The sequence below is a fragment of the Mangifera indica genome, chromosome 11 (assembly GCF_011075055.1).
Source record: "Mangifera indica cultivar Alphonso chromosome 11, CATAS_Mindica_2.1, whole genome shotgun sequence".
NCBI classification, from domain to species: Eukaryota; Viridiplantae; Streptophyta; class Magnoliopsida; order Sapindales; family Anacardiaceae; genus Mangifera; species Mangifera indica.
This window is the reverse complement of record NC_058147.1, coordinates 1,126,146-1,141,969: the sequence shown is the minus strand read 5'-3', so window position 1 is coordinate 1,141,969 and position 15,824 is coordinate 1,126,146. Positions and strand designations below refer to the sequence as shown.

General features: G+C 35.3%; 3 protein-coding genes across 8 annotated transcripts; all 3 read left to right on the top strand.

Moving 5' to 3' along the window:
* The first annotated feature begins 64 nt into the window (after nucleotides 1–64).
* On the top strand, nucleotides 65–4,837 carry LOC123228592 (mitotic spindle checkpoint protein BUBR1). Its single transcript, XM_044654013.1, has 12 exons — nucleotides 65–151; nucleotides 1,391–1,615; nucleotides 1,712–1,771; nucleotides 1,875–2,019; nucleotides 2,139–2,296; nucleotides 2,898–2,979; nucleotides 3,060–3,126; nucleotides 3,211–3,265; nucleotides 3,876–4,044; nucleotides 4,157–4,239; nucleotides 4,356–4,442; nucleotides 4,526–4,837. Exons 1-12 carry the CDS (start codon nucleotides 66–68, stop codon nucleotides 4,587–4,589), a joined length of 1,281 nt encoding a protein of 426 aa, XP_044509948.1. The 5' UTR covers nucleotide 65; the 3' UTR covers nucleotides 4,590–4,837.
* A 682-nt stretch (nucleotides 4,838–5,519) lies between these two features.
* On the top strand, nucleotides 5,520–10,097 carry LOC123229558 (splicing factor U2af small subunit A-like). Of its 6 annotated transcripts, none has more exons than XR_006504921.1 (3): nucleotides 5,520–6,505; nucleotides 9,727–9,812; nucleotides 9,909–10,097. XR_006504921.1 is itself a non-coding variant. In XM_044655462.1 (2 exons), the coding sequence occupies exon 1, from the start codon at nucleotides 5,655–5,657 to the stop codon at nucleotides 6,492–6,494; it is 840 nt and encodes a 279-aa protein (XP_044511397.1). In that variant the 5' UTR covers nucleotides 5,520–5,654; the 3' UTR covers nucleotides 6,495–6,505; nucleotides 8,576–9,710. The 6 variants fall into 6 exon arrangements, 1 of the variants encoding a protein (XP_044511397.1); XR_006504918.1 differs by having other exon boundaries at nucleotides 9,904–10,097; XR_006504919.1 differs by having other exon boundaries at nucleotides 9,717–9,812; nucleotides 9,904–10,097.
* Nucleotides 10,098–11,860: 1,763 nt separating this feature from the next.
* LOC123230115 (bZIP transcription factor 60-like) lies at nucleotides 11,861–13,869 on the top strand. The gene is made up of 3 exons (XM_044656238.1): nucleotides 11,861–12,432; nucleotides 12,699–12,922; nucleotides 13,400–13,869. The coding sequence occupies exons 1-3, from the start codon at nucleotides 11,975–11,977 to the stop codon at nucleotides 13,660–13,662; spliced, it is 945 nt and encodes a 314-aa protein (XP_044512173.1). The 5' UTR covers nucleotides 11,861–11,974; the 3' UTR covers nucleotides 13,663–13,869.
* The last annotated feature ends 1,955 nt before the right edge of the window (nucleotides 13,870–15,824 follow it).

Below are 15,824 nucleotides of genomic sequence, written 5' to 3'. Positions count from 1 at the left end.
AGCAATAATCTAGCACGGTCTGTGACCTAGTGGAGGAACAGTGTTAGTTGTTTGATCTCACAGGCATGTTGATGTTCAATTATCCGTATCAGCCACCTACTTTGAAAAGCTTGGTTAGGAACGGGCCGAGTTCCAATAAAATAATCAATTTGTGAGCTCTAAGATAATTTAAGTTGAGATTCCATATTTTCTTTAACCATTTTACTTTTGTGGAGTCAAATATTAACTCTAATCGTAGTTGTGTATAATCTACCAAATTATATATTATTCAAAATATAATTATGTTATGTTAGGTCCGATCTTATTTAAAAATTGTATTTCTGTGATCAAAATCATAGCCAAAATGTGTTTCAAAGATTGTAATCACCTTAATTACATTTGGATAAGGTGTGATTACGTGGATTGTATCTTTCTTGTCAATTTTGGAAAGAAAAATGACTTTTATTTAAATGGTTAGTTTTTTTTCTTGAGGGAGTTAAATTTTGGGTGAAACCCTAGAGAAGGCCAAAGGACTATTTCCCACCCAAGGTATGTTTTTTTTCCAAATGTACCCCCGTTAACTTTGAAAATCTTATTTATCCACCTATGTGTCGTTAAAATTAATTGAGTCTGTTAGTCATATCAATTTTCCTCTCAAACCCTAAAAACTAATAATTTTTCCCCACCCCAAGTTTTTAAAAACTGTGTTTTCCCCCTATGGTTTCCAAACCTTCATATCCCATTTTTTCGACGACGATCGACGATCTCTAAACACCTACTCTCCCTCTCCGATAGCCCCTTCTTCCGGTTGTATATCTCCTGATGCCGTGTGGCATCGTCATTGACGAAGACGTCATCTTCTTCTTTGAACGAAGATGATTCGTCTTTGTCTCGACGAAGACGCATTGTCTTTGTCGACGATGACGCCTAAGAGGGGAAGACGTCACACGGTCGTAAAAAGGAGATGTCGGAGAGGAAGAGACATCGCTTGGAGATCGTCGATCGTTACCAAAAAATTCAATTCGAAAGTTTGGAAATCTTAGGGGGGAAAAATATTGTTTTTGAAAACTTTGGTTGGGGGAAAATTGTTAGTTTTTAGGGTTTGAGAGGAAAAATAAAATTTAATTTAAGTTTATTTTAATATTACAAATAAAATGACGATTTTGCTCTTAAAATCATTTTTTTTAACGGCTTATGGGTAGGTAAATTAGATTTTCAAAGTTAACAGGGGAAATTTGCCAAAAAAAGCATACCTTGGGTGGGAAATTGTCCTTTGGCCCCTAGAGAATGTCAAAGTAAGTCTTGGCCCAGCGCGCTTAGGTAATAAATGGTAATTTCAGCCGACCGTTACCATTTCAAAATTTGAATCTTGTTTGTTTATTTCTTTCCATTCCATCTCGATTATCCCCAGCCGCAGGCCAAGAAGAGGAATAGCGGTAATGGAAGATACCCAGATTCAGAGTATAGATCCAGAGACACAATTTCTCGCTTCAAAACAAGAAACTGGGAATGAGTGGGAACTCTTCAAGGAAAACGTTAGGCCTTTGAAGAGAGGCCGCAACATTCGTCTGCTTAACCACTCCCTTGCCTCACACAACGACATTCAACTAAAGAAGTCTCTGCTTGATAATCGAAGGTTCTTACTTCCTTCTATGTCTTCTTGTTTTATTATTATTATTTTTTTAAATTTTAAACGCTTCATTTAACCGTCTTTTCCTTTTTTTTTTTTTAGGAGACTGATTGAAGCCATCGATGAGTACCAAGGAGATGATCCTCTACACCCATGGATCCAGTAAGTGTTTAATCTGTTTGTCTGAGATTCAACTTGATGTTTCCCAGAATACATGAAAAAAAAGAAGAGAAGAAACTAATTTGTTTTTATCTTTACATTTAAGGTGTATAAAATGGGTTCAAGAGGCTTTTCCAGCTGGGGGAGACAGTTCAGGATTGGTCGTGCTATACGAACAGTGTGTTCGCACGTTTTGGCATTCAGAACGTTACAAGGATGATCTCCGCTACCTTAAAGTTTGGCTAGAATATGTGGGTTTTTTCCTTCTCTTTACCTGCTGTAATTCTTTATGTGTTTCTGAGCATGCATTCTCCAAATATCTTCTTCCTTTATAGGTAGTGGATCTTACTATGATTAATCGCTTTTGCAGGCTGAAAACTGTGTTGACGCGGAAGTAATTTACAGTTTCCTAGACGCCAATGATATTGGGAAGACGCATTCCGCATACTACATAGCCTATGCTTTGCATATGGAATCCAAGTCTAAGATGAAAGCTGCAAATGACCTATTCAGCCTCGGAATATCAAGGTAAAAACTTCTGTCTGAGTTCACATGCAGCGAATAGTAGATTGAAATCCGTGCATGTTTTGTGTACTATTAGTGGAGAATGGTTTTGCGCAACATATTAGCAAAATTTGGACTAAATTCTCAAATTAATAATTAGATTGTAATGTTAACAATAAAACTATGTGTATCTATTTTTGGTATACAATTTGTGTACACAGATGATGTGTTATCATGTGATTGAATGTTTCTTTATCATATGATGATACATATTTTAAAATCACCTAATTACATGATGACATATCACTGTATACATGAATTATATACCAAAAATAGGTACACATAACATTGCTAGTATGTTAAATAGAAAGAGTAACGTGAGATCTGCCACATGCATTGGGGAGTAGAAGGACCGGCTATGTTGGACGTCTGGAGTACAAAATTAAAATAAAAATCAATGCCATGGTGAATGACTCTGATAATTCAATAATAACCCAATTTTGGATCATGAAGTTACGTTATAGCAGCATCAAGTCCTATAAGGAATTCTGTATTTTAATTCTTCTGTTCATCATTTGCGAAATTTGCATAAATTAGTATTTTAATTATCTTTTTCTTTTAACAGGAATGCTCAACCAACAGAAAAATTGAAGGATGCCTACAAAAAATTTCTTGTACGCTCAATGAGAAGACCAAAAGCTGCTGACGTATGCAACTTCTCGTAAATGAATTTATTTAATTCAAGTTTTCTGCAGACTATTTATCACTTTTTTTCTACAAACTACAGGAGGACTTGGAAGAAAATCACTTGCCAGCCAGAAGCTTTGGAACCGTCCTGGCTAGGGAAGATAATCGTAAGTGGTAGTGCTGTCTGTGTGTCTCTAAAAGCTTTGCATATGATATATTGCTAATCTCCTTTGCCTTTCCTGTTGCTGCAGGAAGGCAGACTATACAGAGCACTGATCAGCAGAGGAAAAAGTTGAAGACAAATGGGTAAGATTATTGCCCATTTCCTCTCATCAGTTTTTGTCCATTACAATATTTATTGAGAAAATATCTTTCCATTTTCCAGTTTTGGGGACATGTTAATAATGTCCAAATTGTTATTGGTGTTTCTAAAACAAATCAAGTTTTAGCTGTTTCTTATTGAACAGTTGGGGGACAATTGAGGGTACAAAAAGCAAATGAGATGTTGGCACAAAAATGGGAAGATCACGTAGGGGAGAGAGCCACGTGGGTTTAGGGAGAAGAGAACATGGAATAAAAATGGAACTCTAGGTTAAGTAAAGGAAGAGGATTGTTTTTTGAAAATTCTTGGCAACTTTGGCTTATTGAAGGAAAATATCTAACCTCTCGAGTGCTAGACTATATTAGGGAGAGATTTCAGTCTCTCCAAAGCTGGAATTGGGAATGTTTTAGATTTCAGCCGTAGTTGATTTCCATTGGTTGAGGAATTGGATTATTGTTGAGTTACCTAACAATTTCTACTCCGGGTTCTGTTTTGGATTAATTGTGCCAACTACATTCTAGAATCTATCACATGATTTCTTCATATTTCATTATGTGTATTTTTGTTTAATTACTGTACATTTTGCTTCTGCAGGAGTAAAGAAGCTTCATTTCATATTTACAAAGATACAAAAGTTGATGTCATGTCAAGTCATCAACCAGATAAGTCAAAGATAGATCATTGTTCCTGGCACACTCTTGGAGTTAAAGCTGAGAGAAACAAAGAAAATAATGCAGTACCTGTCAAGTGGACTTCGTACAAGGTTCTCCATATCAACAAATATTATAATTTTTCTGCCTATTGATCTCCTTGGACTATAATTTCCCACAACTTTCTGAAAATCAAATCTAACTCATAAAGTTTCCATTTTTCAGATTCCACAAAGGTCTGTGTCTAGAGTTGGAGGGGCAACTGCAAGTAACCATATTGAAGTGTTTATTGATGAAGAATGTGCAGAGTATGTAATAATACATTACAGTATGCGTTTATATCTCTTGGGAACATGCATTTGCATATAGATGAACAATCATTTTATTTTTGTTGCTAACTTGTTATCAATCAAAATCATACTAGAACACATGAGACACATCACGAGCAGGGTGAACATAGCAAGTCTTCAACTTTAAAGGCTAAGCAGGGGGATGGCCAAGATATTAAAAGGTAAAACAACAGCTGCTCTAAGTATTTTATTGTGCAGGGAAATAGTACAAGATTCTTAACTTTGTCTAGCTCAACTTGTGCAGGGAAACAGAGCTGTTGAGGAAGAACCCGTTACGCAATTTCCCTCCTAACAGCCTTCCTAGATGATTTTATTTCACGGCCATTCTTCATGAAGACTGACACTGAGCATGGGGTTAGCTTTTGTCTCTAAAGCCTGATCCATCTTAATTTTATGAAACAATATGAATGTGCTGCGCATGCTTGTTGGAGTTTGTTGCTTTGTTACCTATGTAGTAATGAACTTTGTTGCTTTGTTTTCTTGAGTTTGAATCTTGTACATTTTGCTTGCCACAAGCACAGTATTTCTTTGTTGGAGTTATCTTCTTGATTCATTACACTTGGTTGGTCTGCAATTATGCATCACAGAAGTCTATCAGCATCTAATGCACATGCAAAGAAGGGAAATATGATACAAGTAGACCACAGTGTTGGTCTAAGTGGCGAAGAGAAAGACTTCCTTTGTGAAAGCTAAGATTCAAATAATATGAGCTTACACATGTAAAAGGTCAGAGTATGAATAGTTTAGGGTTAACTAGTGATATACTAAAATAAAACAAACACATGATTTAGTTGGTGCAATGGTTATAAGTCGAGTTATTGTAATTTTAAAATTTATTTGTCTGACAGAGTTAGATAAGGTTTTCTAATCATTAAAAAAAAAAAAATTATTGACAAGAAGAGCTCTTATTCAAACCAAATCGAACAGTGACGCAAGTTCCAATAACTATGATTGAATTTACCCTTAATCAGAAGCAAAAGAAGGCTCCTTTTGGCTTCAACTGCAGAAAAATCAAATGGTTAACAGAGAACAACAATATGAAAAAATAGACAGGCCCCGTACCAAGATGAATGGGTGGGCTTTGTCTGGATTTGGGCTGGGTACATCTCATGGTTGGATTCGGCTGATATTATTTTATCTAAAATTTCATATTTTAATTAAACAAATTAAATTCAAAAGATTAGTTCGTTTTAATTTTAATAAACAAGCTAAATGCAAGTCGATTTAAATTTATTTTCTAAATTAAGTTGGAATCTAAATTGCTTAATCATTCACACACGTATACTTTATTAATTCATTAACTTGAAGAAACTACGACCTTCCAACATCCATTTCCCCATTTCTCGTCTTCTTCTCCAATCCAAACCGTGGCCATGGCGGAGCATTTGGCTTCGATATTCGGCACAGAGAAGGACCGCGTGAACTGTCCATTCTATTTTAAGATCGGCGCCTGTCGTCACGGTGACCGTTGCGCTCGACTCCACAATCGCCCCACCATCTCCCCAACTCTCTTATTATCCAACATGTACCACCGCCCCGACATGATCACTCCAGGCGTCGATGCCCAGGGCCAGCCTATCGAGCCTCGTAAAATCCAAGACCACTTTGAAGACTTTTACAAAGACATCTTTGAAGAACTCAGCAAGTTCGGCGAGATCGAGAGTCTTAATGTCTGCGATAATCTAGCCGACCACATGATCGGAAATGTTTATGTCCAGTTCAAAGAGGAAGACCAAGCTGCCGTTGCTTTACAAGCTCTACAAGGAAGATTTTATTCCGGTCGTCCAATTTTAGCCGATTTCTCTCCCGTGACAGATTTCCGTGAAGCCACGTGTCGGCAGTTCGAGGAGAATAGCTGTAACCGGGGCGGTTATTGTAATTTTATGCATGTGAAACTGATTGGGCGGGATTTGAGGAGGAAGTTGTTTGGGAGGAACCGTGGATATCGAGTAAGTAGAAGCAGGAGCAGGAGTTTGAGTCCGCGTCACAGAAGAGATAAGGATTATTATGATAGGCGTGAGAGGGATAGAGATCATAGGGACCGTGACCGTGACCGTGGAAGACATAAATATGATAGAGACGGCAGAGACAGAGATGATAGAAACAGAAGACACTTTACGCCTAGAAGGAGCAGGAGTCCTATTAGAGAGGGAAGTGAAGAGCGTAGAGCAAGAATTGAACAATGGAACCGAGAAAGGGAGGAGAACCTGTGACCTAGCTAGTGGTAAATCATTTAGTTGGCTCAGATACTTGCATAATTTTTATTTTTATTTTATCTCGGATCTAAAGTATCATGATCTCGTTACTGGTCTGTGGTGGTAATTTGACTCCGGTAGGTTCGAGTTTCTTCCTTAGCGCTACTTCATTAACTGGGATATTGACCTTGTGTCTTGTTTTAATAATTTGCCTCCCTGTTGTATGCAAAATTCCGGAACTATTTCTGTAGGTAGACCATCTTCTTCTTCTCTTTTTAAGTGTTCTTTGGAGAATACATGTATTCAAGTGTTGTATGCAAATCTTCATCAATTTTGCCTCTTTTTACTGCAGTCTCAACTAATTTTTTGGCTTGAGTTTAGGATTCTTGATCTTGTTTTGATGAATGAGAGTGGCTTCTAGGTGGCTGATTATATACTCATTGTGTGATGGTAACTAGTTATGTTCCCATTTTGTCAATCAAAAACCTTTGGTCTCTTCTGGTTTTTAAACTGTTACATAAGAGAAGGATGCCATTTTGAATATATATATATTTTTTTAATATACAAGATGGGGATATTTATTAATATAGGTGTTTTTCTTTTTCAGGCTATAGATTATTTAGTGAGGTAAGTTGCAGAAGATTGTTAGAATTAATTACTTTCCATACTTTCATAGAGTCAGTCTGAACTTGGTTTAGTTACCGAAAGATTATTGGCATAAATTCTGAGTTGGATTTCTTTAAGAGGATTCTAATCAGATTTTGTGCCGCTACATTAAAATTAACTTAGCTTCTCTAATTTCATTGAATGTTTTGTACTTTCATGGTAAATTTCCCTAGGCTTTGGCTTCAACTTCAACATTTATTTTGTATAACTAGTAATCTTGGGGTTTTCAATGGTTTCGTTGGGCATCGTCGTCATTATTTTACTATAGTTGTTTCATAATTGTGTTTGGATTGCATTTAGTGTTTTGATCATGGTTTTAAAAACCGGATTAAATTGATTGATTTGATCGACAACCAAGAGCCAACTTGGTGTAGGGGATTGTTCACATTTATTAGGGTTTTGAATTGAGATGAACTATGGTTGCATTGACACAAACCGTCGGTTCATGGTTCAAACACTTATGCTGATGTCAACATAAAAATAAGTAATTTTTTTCTTTTTTGCAATGGATGAGACTCTAACTTGAGTCTCAACCATTTCATAACTTGGGAAGCATCACCAAACTACATATCATGTTTAGTTTTATTTTTTAATTAAACCTATTTTTTGGATATTAAAAGAAAAATCAATGTTTTCAGACTTAGACTAGGTATCGACCCAATGAAGGGGTCGGTCCCGATCAATCGATCGCTAGATTAGATTACTGTTAAAATATTTAAAACAATTTTGTCTATTAAATCATTAAATATAAAATTCAAATTACATTTATTTAAAAATGAATTTGGCTTGATTGCATACACACTATGTCTATCGATAAGGTGTTGGCTATAAGTCCTAACAAGTGCAAAATTTTATTTTCCTTGTAATATCCAAAAGACACGGTAAATAAAATAAAATAAAACCAAACATGGTGTGTGATTTGGTGGTGTTTTCCAAGTCATGTAATGGTTGGGATTCAAGTTTGAGTGTTTTTCCTTTGCTAAAAAAAAAAAAGTTTATTTTTACATTGACCTCATACTAATATCAATGTAAGGGTTTGATTGGGGTGAACTAGCAACTCCTAGTTCATCTCAGTTTAAAACCCCCACTGAGTGTGAACAATTCTCATATGATTGGTTCTCAATTCCCGATCAAACTGGTTTTTAAAACCATCTGAGATTTTTTGCACTTTCTAGAACTTGAACCTAACATTGACTAATAGGCATAGTTTGTATATACTATCAGGCCAAATTCGTTTTTAATTAAATGTAATTCGGATTTTATATTTAATGATTAAGTAAATGTTAGGATCCCAAGTGCAAGGTATGGGACTTGGATCTCATATTAGAAAGTATGAGCAACTAATGTGGGGTTTATATGGCCTTGGGCTCTCCTATCTCAATAGCTAGCTTTTGAGGTGTGGTTCTCCTAAGATTCGTATCATTTGGTATCAGAGTCATCACCATGTCTCCCAGTTGCAATCGTGCGGCACGGGTGGTGACATTGGCATTGGAGTTTTATCCCGGGGCTAGCAGGGAGCTAGCGCACAGCCAGCCCGCGTGGGCGCCGGGGTTGCGGAGCATGATGGTATGTTAGAATCCCAAGTGCAAGGTATGAGACTTGAATCCCACATTGGAAAGTATGGGTAACTAGTGTAGGGTTTATATGGCCTTGGGCTCTCCCATCTCAATAGCTAACTTTTGAGGTGTGGTTCTTCTAAGATTCGTATAAGTAAACAATGTTGTTTAAATATTATTTTTAATATTTATTTTAACAATAATTCGGTTTGACTCTCTGTTGACCTGGATCGACCCTTTTATTGGGTTAATGCCCGGTCTAGGTTTGAAAACATTGGTTCTAACTTGCAACATGCAAGGTGATATAGGACCATTTTTTGTTATGGGTTTTAGATAACCTCGAGTCCATAGCTAATTAGATTGTCTTAGTTGAGCCAAAGATGAAGCCAAGCCTCTTATTTCTTTATGAGCTTGTCTTAGCAATCCTGAGCCAAGTTCAGTGAGGACCATATTTGGTTTGTTGAACCTTGAATGTGACTCTTCTTTTTTGTTATTTAGTGTTGTAGAACATAGCACCAGAGTTAACCTTCTAATGTGCAATGGGTTTGTAATGCATAATAATTAGTGAGATTGGCTTAGTGTCAGCTGTGCATTCGTGTAAGATGAAAATATTGGATTTTTTGTAGCTACCATTGCTTCATTTTTTTTTCATAAGATTATGTAATTATTGTTTAAAAAACTGTCTCGTGAGTCAAAACTAATTTAAGACTTCACTTCAGTTTTGTTGTTTTCTGCTATGCCATTTATATAGGTGGCTTGGAAAAATGTTATACTGCTACATTGTTTCTCTTCTCTCTCTTTTTTTTCTTTTACTATTACTGGGAATTAGTCTCAGTAGTCGATGCTTATAATGTGACATTCAGATACTTGGGTCAGGTAGTATCTTGATATTCCTTTTTTTGTTCATTGGGTCTAATCCAATGCTTTAGTTGTGAAAGCCTCAATGCAGTATTCTTGTGACTGGATAGAGTTGATATCATAATTTTTTTATTTGAACATGCAATTATGAGTTCTGAAGCAGCATGTAGGTTAGCTGGTTGGATTGCTCTTGCAACTTGAAAATAAGGAGATATATAGTAGGTGTTGACTGAGGCTCGACTGAAGACTAATAAGAGTATGGTCATATTTGGGTCCCAATTTCTTCTTTTATTCAGAATCTTAAGCATAAATTTTATTCCTAATGCTTCTTTCTTGTTTCTTTCTAGCAAAGCTTTAGGGTCAAATCTGTTCCTGAATTGCACAAGCTGAATGCAGAATTCGTCAGAATGCACAAGAAGTTGATCACTTAGTGTCTCAATCATGTAATTTGATTCCTTCATGATTTAAGTGGGAAGTGTAATTTGGCTGGGACAGTAAAACTGATTTTGTTTTATTATAAATCCCAAAGATTGTTTTAATATGAATTGCTGCAATAAGGTCAATGTCAATTTCTTGTTATCGTTGTAGGTAGAGCAAGATTATGTTGCATGATTAAACTGGTCGTTGGTGATTTGTACTTGTCTTTGTTACTCTGGCCTCAAGAACAACCTTGCCAATCTTTGCAACGATTCTAATTATAAGGTATAAGATTTAGATCTCACATTGAATAGTATGAGTTTTCTATGTGAGATTTATATGGTTTTGAACTCTCAAATCTTAGGAGTTAGTTTTTTGGAGTGTGATTCTTTTTAAGGTTCCTATCATTCTCCGATAGGCACCTCATAGTTATTAATTCCAGCCAATAGTCCTTGTGGCAGGTTTGTGCAAAGTTAAATCGATTCAATATGATTGACAAGCTTTTCTGTTTTCTGGAACTTCCTTTATGTCCTGGAATTGTTGTTTCATGTTTATTACTGATCAGTAAGCTGGATAATTCAAGCTTCTAAGAACTCCGGTACAGCATAATGCTGGAAATTTGTCTTGACCCATGGAGACTCCTAGGCTTGATACCCAGTTTCCGGTTAGTATGAATGACAGATTTTATCTAACAATAATAGTACATGCTTTAACAATGTTTACAAATTACGGATCCAAATGCTAATGTGTTATCATGTGATTAAGTAAAACCCAATCTCATAAATATATGTTAGTGTTTGTAGCCCATATTTGTGCTCATGATCAATGTATAAAGAATTACTCAAGATGGTAGGTGAAGACTGCACCTTTTAATCTTTGAAATTGGTTGCATTGCATGTAATACGATAACACAACACTGACCAAATCTCTTCTACTTAACAAAGTCTAGCATACCAATTTATAAATTTTGTGCATTGTTTTTGAATGTAATAAATGTATTCAACGAGGATTGAAGCCATTTTCCTCCTATGTAAGTATTCAAAACTGTCAGTTTGGTCCAAAACTATGCATGTTATCAGTGTTCTGAAACTCAAACGGGGACTAATCTGGTTCGGGTCATGAACCACAGGTTCAGATGGGTCTAATTGTTGCTGACAAATCTAGTTCATCGCTGTGAGAAACTGATTTAATTGTTATGTTAATGGAAAGATATATTATTATGCACATTTGTCTACCTGGTTGGTGGGATTACAAATCATTGACTGTCCATTGTTTGGGTAAAAAAATGAGTTAGGAGATTTATGAAAACATCAAAATATATCTGCTAGGGGGTTTGGATTGAGTGATTTTTCATTATCAAAACTAGAAGATTATGAGAGTATTATTGTGTTTGATAATAATAAATAAAACAATCAAAGTATAAAAATTAAAGACAAATTTAATTTTCCATATTATATATTATATAATATAAGACATTTTTTAAGAATAATAAAATTTTAATTATTATGTTATTATTATATTGAAAAATGCATACAAACTCATTGAAATTAAAACAAAATTTCCACTCGTCTTTCAATTATTTTTACTTAATAGTAGTTTTAAAGGAGGATCAGATTCTTCCACGTGTAAAGCCCAGATCGTTTCTTAGCCTACACTAACTGTGTTTTCATTGGTCGAGTGACGGCAATACAGTCGAAAAAATCCCTTGTTACGCGGAGTAGGTTAATTCATTGAATAAATATTTTCTATTGGTCCACGTAATCAATTCTCAGTCTGTGGCCTGTAGTACCTGCACACGAGGAACGATCACAGTCAGTAGATGCTGTAAATTAGTCTTTTGCTTGCTCACAAAGGAACCAAATGCGCGTCCATGACTGCCGTTTTAGAATATATTGGGTTTCACCATTGTCTTGTTTCGTCGTCGTCTTCTTCTTCTTCTTCTGTAAGTTTAATTTTCTTTTTCTTTTCTTTTTTGTTTTTAATTTTTGATATTAAATAGTTATGGAGGAAGACAACGTATTTGTCGAATATGAGATCGACTGGAACGATCTTTTCACGGAATTGTTGGATCCATCACCGGTGGAGACTTTCTCGAATCCCTTATCACCTGATGTTTCGGTGTCTTCATGGGCGATGAATATCGAGAGTCTGTTGATGAAGGATGATAATCACGATCTAGAGCCGCTCAATCAGCAATCGCTCGACGATTTTTTTTCAGATATACTCGCGGATTCGCCGCCTCCTGCAGCTTATGCGAAGGCCGTTGACGACGTGGCAACTGATAAAGATTCTAATGTTTCTGATGAATCTGTTCCTGTTACCTCTGAGGAGGAAGGGAAGCTGGTCCACGAAGGAGAAAAAGCCAACGACAAGAACAATACCAGTGAAAAGAACACTAGTGAGAATGATTTTGATGATGACGCTGGCGCTGACGATCCCATCTACAAGAAACGGAGAAGGTATATCTAGTAGTTCCTTGAAAAATATTGTTTTTAAGACGTAATGCTATTTTTTAGGTTTAATTTGGCTACTTTAGTAATTATTGAACATGGCTGGCTAATGTTATGTGAATATAATTGAACTGTGTGGAGGAGATTCTTGTTGTAAGTTTGAAATCCAGTCTTTATTTAATAATGTATAAATTTGTAAATTTTAATGCTATGTAATTTGTATGGGAATGACAATTAAGAGGGGTGCTTGGTCGGTAATTGATGTGATTTTCCAGGCAGTTGAGAAATAGGGATGCGGCAGTTAGATCGAGGGAGAGGAAGAAGATGTATGTGAAGGATCTTGAAATGAAGAGTAGGTACTTAGAAGGCGAATGCAGAAAACTGGGGCGGTTGCTTCAGTGTGTTGTTGCAGAAAATCAAGCTCTTCGTCTTAGTTTACAAAAGGGCAATGCATTTGGTGCATCCTCGGCCAAGCAGGAGTCTGCTGTGCTCTTGTTGGGTATGAATCATGAATTACCTTCCCTTTGTTTTTGCTCAATTCTGATACTTGTTGCTATAGTAGTTATTAAGGTATCGTGAACGTTTGTATTGGATTGTTAGCACATTGGAATTTCAGATAATTGGGGTTGATTCTGATTCATTTTGTAATACCATATAACTTAATTATAACATTGTTCTATTTTGTACGTTTTCTTCCCAAATGCCAAATAATTAAAAAAAAAAACTAAAAATAAATTAAAAAGAATTTGTATGTTCTTGTTTTTAAATATGTTGTATTGACAGCCAATACCGGTCATATTCTGTCATTGTTGTTCAATCTTGAGTATTGAGTTTGTAAAGCTTTGTTCCAAATTATTATTCTGGTTTGCTTTCATTTGGTACCAAGTTCATTGTTAGTGATTTTCATGTCTGGTGTTTATTCTATTCAGTGATCTTTTAGGTATTCTAATTATAGCTGGTCTTTGTTGATTTGCAGAATCCCTGCTGTTGGGTTCCCTGCTTTGGTTCCTGGGCATCATTTGCCTGTTTACCCTGCCCACACTAATCCAGACAACTCCGGAGTTGTTTCCACTGAAAAGCGTGGAAGAGAAAGCTCCAGGAAATCCAGCTCCAAGAGGAGCAGGAAGTAAAGTTTTGATATCCTCTCTATTTAAATCTCGGAGATGCAAAGCTTCAAGGACAAGGATGAAAACAAGAGATAATATTCTTAGAGGTTTGGTATTAGACTTCCTTCACTAGTGCCCATATCGAATTCTTTTTGTATGAGGGAAGGGTGAATGTTGTATAACTAGGAACAAAATACTAGGGAACGGTATTCAATGCTAGAGAAGTAGTCGCCTGTGCTGCTATCAATAAGAACTATGATATGCTATCCAACTCAGTTCTCTGTGCATTGGTTTCAAGTTATTTTTGTATAATAATATTGATGATTTCTTTTTTGGGTTATTGTGGTATGGTTTTAGAATTTTGTTCCTGTCATAGATTTCTGAGAACATGAAAAAATTAGAGTAATGTTATATGTAGATATAATTATTACTAATTCGTATATGATGTGTGATTATGTGAGTGAGTGTTATTTATTTTTAATTTAAAATCATATTATTATTAGTACCTAAAAAGGTACTCAATAAAGGTTTCCTTGTTGGAAAGAGATGAAAGTTCAATTATATAAAAATACAAGGATGAATGATGATTTTGATTTGAAATTTATATGTACTTGCTATGTTTTGTGATTGTTGCATTTAGGTGTGGATTTGATCGAACTGATTTGAGCTAGATATAAGCGTGACACAAGGGTTTGACTCTTTATTATAAACTATTTGAGTTTGAGTTGGGTCTTAATCTATTTGAATCAATTTGCTAGTTCAATATGAGTGTTGAGCTGAGTTGGACCTAACTTGAATCTACTTCACCCTTAATCTTGACTGGGATTTAATCCATTTTACTTAAAAGCCTATTTGAATTAAGTCGATTTCGAGCTATTATCAACTTAAATCCTATTGAACTCGGTTCAGATTGAATGAAAAATCAAATAGCTTGTGAGTTGAACTTGAGTTTTGATTTTACACAGAATTTTCAAATTAAAAAATTTGGGATCGGGGATATCAAACCAATGTCATGCTACCTTCATTTGATTAGAGCAAGGCTTGAGTTTATCCATATTTGAGTTGGGTCATCAGAATCCATATCAAGCTGCGATTTGCCTCTTGATGCCTTTTCTGAATGCCGATTGTGGTTGTTGTTAGGAATCAATTTGTTTCATCTTGGTCGACTTGTGATTGAATTCAGTTTTATATTATGATTTTTTATCTATCTTGTATACTTCCTTAACTTTAAAGCATACCAGGGAATAAAATCTATCTTGTAAACTCGCTTAACTTTTAAGCATACCTACCAGGGAATAAGAACTGGTGTCGCCTAGACAACGAAGAATGCAATGCTTTTGGATATGGAGTTAACCCGGTCAAATAATTGGTTTCAGTGGCAAGATATAATTAAAATTTTAAATTAATTGGATAGTTAAATTTAGATTTAACACTTTAACCCAAATTAATTTTATATTAATTGAATCTAACAATATATAATGGTTTCGGTTATGATTTGAGATTTAGTATCGGTTCTCAATTGACTCGGGCCGGGTTTTCTAAATCAGAGGATGGATGGGGATTGGCGAACCCAATAAGTGACCAAATCAAATTACCTTTGAAAAAAAAAAAAAGTTTGCTGGAAAGAGAAGCGGGAAGGGTTAGGTAGGGGATACCCCCAGACTGCATACAAACCAGCGTTCTTTTTCAGTTAGGTTCTGTTTTGTTTGGTTTGGCACTGGAAAGTCAGTGGGCTTCTTCCAATTTACATAATTACCCTTCTTAGCATATTCACCGAATCTGCATGATTGCATACGCTTACCCATCCCTCTTCCACTTTCCATCTTCCGGTCAGCTTTCCTGCGTCCCACTCACCAAATATGTGTAATTACCCATTTGTCCTCACGTCTTAATTTTACCAAACTCCTTTAACTTCAATTTTTATTAATGGGAAATATATTTTTTAATAAAAGAAATTTGTAAAAATGATTATCATTGTTGATTTGAGGCTATTGCAATAAAAATATCTTATTAGGGATAAATTTAAATCAAATTAAACTTAAATGAACCAAAATCTATTCAAATTTAATTTAAATTTAAAATAGATCATTCAAATTAATAAATTGTAATGTCAAAACAGAATAATAATTAGATAAAAAAAGAATTATTTAAGAAGAAGAGGCAAACTCCAATATCGTAAATTAATCATTTCTCAACTTAAATTTGACTCTTTCAAATCTTATGTTTGATTTATCTCTTTCATCTCAATTTGAGATAAAATATTATATTTGAAAATTACTATAAAATTGAAAGAAA

Coding starts and splice junctions, on each gene's coding strand:
- LOC123230115 (XM_044656238.1), top strand. CDS start 11,975: ATGGAGGAAGACAACGTATTTGTCGAATATGAGATCGACTGGAACGAT. Junction 12,433..12,698: donor ATCTACAAGAAACGGAGAAG/GTATATCTAGTA, acceptor GTGATTTTCCAG/GCAGTTGAGAAATAGGGATG. Junction 12,923..13,399: donor GTCTGCTGTGCTCTTGTTGG/GTATGAATCATG, acceptor GTTGATTTGCAG/AATCCCTGCTGTTGGGTTCC.
- LOC123228592 (XM_044654013.1), top strand. CDS start 66: ATGTTGATGTTCAATTATCCGTATCAGCCACCTACTTTGAAAAGCTTG. Junction 2,980..3,059: donor GAAGACCAAAAGCTGCTGAC/GTATGCAACTTC, acceptor TACAAACTACAG/GAGGACTTGGAAGAAAATCA. Junction 4,240..4,355: donor ATTGATGAAGAATGTGCAGA/GTATGTAATAAT, acceptor AAATCATACTAG/AACACATGAGACACATCACG.
- LOC123229558 (XM_044655462.1), top strand. CDS start 5,655: ATGGCGGAGCATTTGGCTTCGATATTCGGCACAGAGAAGGACCGCGTG.